Source organism: Pogona vitticeps, chromosome 2, assembly GCF_051106095.1.
Source record: "Pogona vitticeps strain Pit_001003342236 chromosome 2, PviZW2.1, whole genome shotgun sequence".
Taxonomy (NCBI): domain Eukaryota; kingdom Metazoa; phylum Chordata; class Lepidosauria; order Squamata; family Agamidae; genus Pogona; species Pogona vitticeps.
Genome location: NC_135784.1, coordinates 200268798 through 200272884, shown reverse-complemented (window position 1 = coordinate 200272884; position 4087 = coordinate 200268798). Strand labels below are relative to the sequence as shown.

Sequence of the window (4087 nt, the reverse complement as noted above, 5' to 3'; positions counted from 1 at the left end):
ATCCTACACCTTGTCAACATCTTCAGGAAGCCCACTCTGGCCTAAATCGAATGGTTAGTTCCAGACTGAGTAGGGCCAATAAATGAATGGAGTTGCTTAGGTCAACACTTATATAGGTCCAAAGCGGTGTCTTGCCCCCCACCCCACCCTGAGTACCAGCACCACAGTATTCAGGACTGCCTGTGGACTTCACAAGTGGTTGCTACAATACCGAAGTGTCCAGGGCTTGAAAAATTTTAGAATGCCTCACCAGTCAGTCAAAAATTTCACCAGTCAGCATGGCCGGACTATAGCCTTGCAATTTATGTTTAAACTTAAAATTAAACTAGGCACTTTCTACATAACAATGTGTACAAACCCAAAATAAATATACCCTCAGACTTGGGTTGCATTATTACCTGCATGCATGTGGGGTCATGAAGCTTGTATTTTGAATGCCTTTCTTTTGAATGTCTCCAGCAAAAATAAAACTGAAAGCAAAAGTGCCTGGCCTCTTAAGGAGCCAGGTGGTTCGGTTGAAATTGGGAGCAGAGAATCTCCATATTCTCCAGCATGGGACTACTCTACATTCTTCTGCAGATATCTATGTGCCGCTCAAACTCTCTCTTGCAAGAAGAGGGCTGTTTTTCCTTTTGCAATGGGAAGGGGGAAGGGAGGACTGCAGGATTAGAGAGAGAGATGGACTGAGGGTAAGGAGCCAAGGAGGGAGGGACGGAGGGAATTGTGGCTTGTCAAGCAGCATTTTTTCATTCATCACAGATGAGTGGACGAGTGGATTTTTCAAGCCCTGGAAGTGTCACTGCTTAGAAAAACATTTCTTCTAAGAACTCGTTGTGCAAACCCATTGTTGGTTGCTGCTATTCAACATCACAGATCTCTGATTCTTCCCCCTACCCCCATCGTTGTGCCTCAGTGGCTTGATGTACTGTACTTGGACAGGCCTCAACCTCAGGACCAAATAAGAAGCTACACCCATGATCTTCTGTCGGGTTTACTGTACCCTGAGCAGTAATGAAGCTTGCTGCTCTTACCACTTAGAGGCAGGCAGCTGCGTTGGAGCCCCCCAACCCATTGATGGTGGTCACGGGGTTTTTGGAGCCATGGCAATGCAGTTGCCACCAAAAACTACCAGCAATTGTGGCAGGTGTCCACTGGACAGGACAGTGCCACAACATGTGCACCCAAAATACACACACACACACAAGCACACAAGCAGAAAATAGAAGTTAGTGCAGTGATGCTGAATTTTAGTGGCACCATTCTTTGGTGCCATCAGTATCAGTGACAGGAAATGGTGGCAGCAATTGCTGCAAAAAACAGCTGGGCAAGTATATGTTTCCCTCCCCGATGTTCCATTTCAAAAACATACATAAGTATTCTATACTAAAAAGGAAACATTACATAATCACTAATTCAATTGTCAATATATTGTATGGTCTATTGATACCATGATCCATGGTAAAGAGACAAAGGGAAGCCACCTTGTCTTCACCTGCGATCTGCAATCCAGTCATCCTTTATTGTTATGTATTGTTAGAAATTCTGTCTGGCTTAATCTACAGATTTTTGGAGAACCCTGCAGGGCAACTGAGCCATACAACAAGCAGGACAATCCAGAGCTTCTGGAGGCTTGGCTAACAGCCTCCATTCCCCTGTGTACTGATCTAACATATATGCTTGCCGATTGATAGAATACTCCTCAGGATGTCTGTCCCCTGGGCACATGAGGCCACCACACACAAATACTTTGTTATTCCCAACTGAGCAAACCGCATGTGAGAGATCCAAGCTACAGTTATTTGGTAGGAGAGGCACAAGTTTGGTAGATGTGTTAATTTTAATCTTCCGCAGGTTTATTTCCAGGCTCTCTTTGTGGCTCTGTACACTCAAAATGTTTTCCCGAGGAAAAGACAGCAGGGGTTTGTGGTTGAACTGGATGGGAAGTGTGGTTAATTTCACCATGTTCCGGCTCTGAGTGTCAAAACAATCCAGGACACTGACCCGGGAGAAGCGCCCATTCACCAGGCATCTCCCAGTCACAATATAAATAATTTTGTCCCCCTTGGTGATCACGGCACTGGCATCCATAGGAATACTCATCTTCCCAGCAAGAACCCAGTTCTCTTTCCCTTCATCATACTTGAAGATACTTGAGACGTATTTCCTTGGAGCTGTGCTTCCTCCAACAGAATATACCGCTCCACCACAAGTCACCATGGTGTGGAATACCAGACCTACGGGTAGATCTGGAAGTTTGAGCCAGGAATTTGTGTCTATATCATACTTCCAGGCTGTCTTCAGGCCAGAGATCTGCTCTGTTATTCCTCCAGAGACGTAAATGTATTTTCCTAATGAAGTTGCACTGAGAGCAGCAGCTTTGTAAGGCATGTCGGTCAACTTCAGCCAGATGTTCTCTTCTAGGATATAAGCAAAGACCCCACTGTTGAACCTACCCTGTTCTTTCTGCCCTCCTAAAATAATCACAGAATCCACATATGCCCCTTTCCTTTGGTATGGCATCAGACTTTGAGGGTTCTCCTGCTTTCGGTCAATCAAAATACTTTCTATCTGGGACAGGAGAAATGCGTGGTCAGCAAAGAGCGACACTTCGCAGGAGGCGGCCAGCAATGCCTTGGTGGAGACGGCGCGCAAATTTATGTACGCAAAGTACTTCTTGAAGAACTTATCTCTTTCGGCCTTCTTGTATTTCACCCACTGAAGTAGAGCCAGGAGAACCTGGTCCTCGTTTTCAATGTGAAGATCTTCATCCTTAAGGAGCCTGGAGAAGATGTTAGAAGGGCAATTCATTAAGTCTGCTGTGCCCTTCGGGCCTACCCAGTAACTGAAGTTGTCCCGTATTCCATTATAGGCAGAATCTGTCACCTCTTTCAATTCATAGGGAGTGGCCAAGCATAAGTAGGAGAGGCAGTTGTCTCTCTTGAGGGACCTGAGGAGGAAGTCAGAGCAGTGCCTTCTGAGGGTCTGAGAATTGAAGTACTTTGCTCCCTTGAGCAGGTCCTCCACGTTCTCCTCTGAAATCAGAATCTTCCCCGTGTAGAAGTAGTTGAGCATCTCCTTCACCAAGGCAGCGCTGAGGAACTTGCCATCGATGCTGATGTAGAGCTCATCCTCCACTTTCATGTCATTGCTGGATATCAAGGTCCTTATATGGGAGGACACAGCTGCTAGGACATTGAGGTGGGCATAGAAGACATTCTGATCCACACTGAAGGTCACGTCACAAAACTCCCTGTTCTTCCTCTGCTTGTTGAGGGCCTGCATCATAAAGCTGTTGTGATGATTTTCTGTGAATTGCATCCTCATTTTTGGAACCAAACTGGTCTGGAATGACAGGAGATGGTATAAACCTAGAGAAGGTTTTGGCCAGGTGTGGAAAAGCCCACTCTGAGTAAAGGGAGGTGATGTCATCCAACGTAGTTGTTAGGTCACAATTACTTGTGACGTATCTTGAAAAGAATTCTTTCACATTATCATTCTTGTACCGAGGAAGAAAAACTATAGTAGCTACAGTACAAAAAGAAAGAAGTACTGTACCTTCAGCCAGAGGTAAGATAATGTATACTATCTAGAGGATGTTTGTACAGAAACAGTGTATGCTATTAAGGTAATGCTAGGATTTGGGAAGACTGTGGTTGTAGCAGTGTGTGCTTGTGATGATAATGCAGAAATATGTTCCAACTCTATTTTTAGGGTCTCCTAAGACTGCCAGGCAAACAGCATCCATCCCATTCTCTGATTTTGTGGCCAAAAGCTGAGTCTTAAGGGCATGCCCTTTGATGCCCTAGAGCAGCAATGGAGAACCTATGACACATGTGCCACAGTTGGCACGCAGAGCCCTCTCTGAGGGCACACAAGCCATAAGTCGCCAGATCGCTACTCCCCTCCCCCCTGCAGCCAAACCTGAGAAGGCGGCTGCAGCCGCTATGCTGGCACCCCGACACACGGATGCTGACGGCAGATCCGGAGTGGGGCCTCGAGGCACCTCTATGCCTGGGATTCCCCCTTCTGCCACCGCTGCCACTGCCGTCACTTCTGCTTCCGCCACCGCCCACTGGGTCTTTTGTCT

The 4087-nt window shown here is 46.4% G+C and overlaps 1 protein-coding gene across 1 annotated transcript; it reads right to left on the bottom strand.

The window, feature by feature from the left end:
* Positions 1-293: 293 nt before the first annotated feature.
* On the bottom strand, positions 294-3829 carry CCIN (calicin). The gene has a single exon (XM_020791327.3). The coding sequence runs from the start codon at positions 3427-3429 to the stop codon at positions 1552-1554; it is 1878 nt and encodes a 625-aa protein (XP_020646986.3). The 5' UTR covers positions 3430-3829; the 3' UTR covers positions 294-1551.
* Positions 3830-4087: the final 258 nt, after the last annotated feature.

Bases quoted from the DNA above. Each gene is read 5' to 3' on its own strand.
- CCIN (XM_020791327.3), bottom strand. From the start codon at position 3,429: ATGACATCACCTCCCTTTACTCAGAGTGGGCTTTTCCACACCTGGCCA.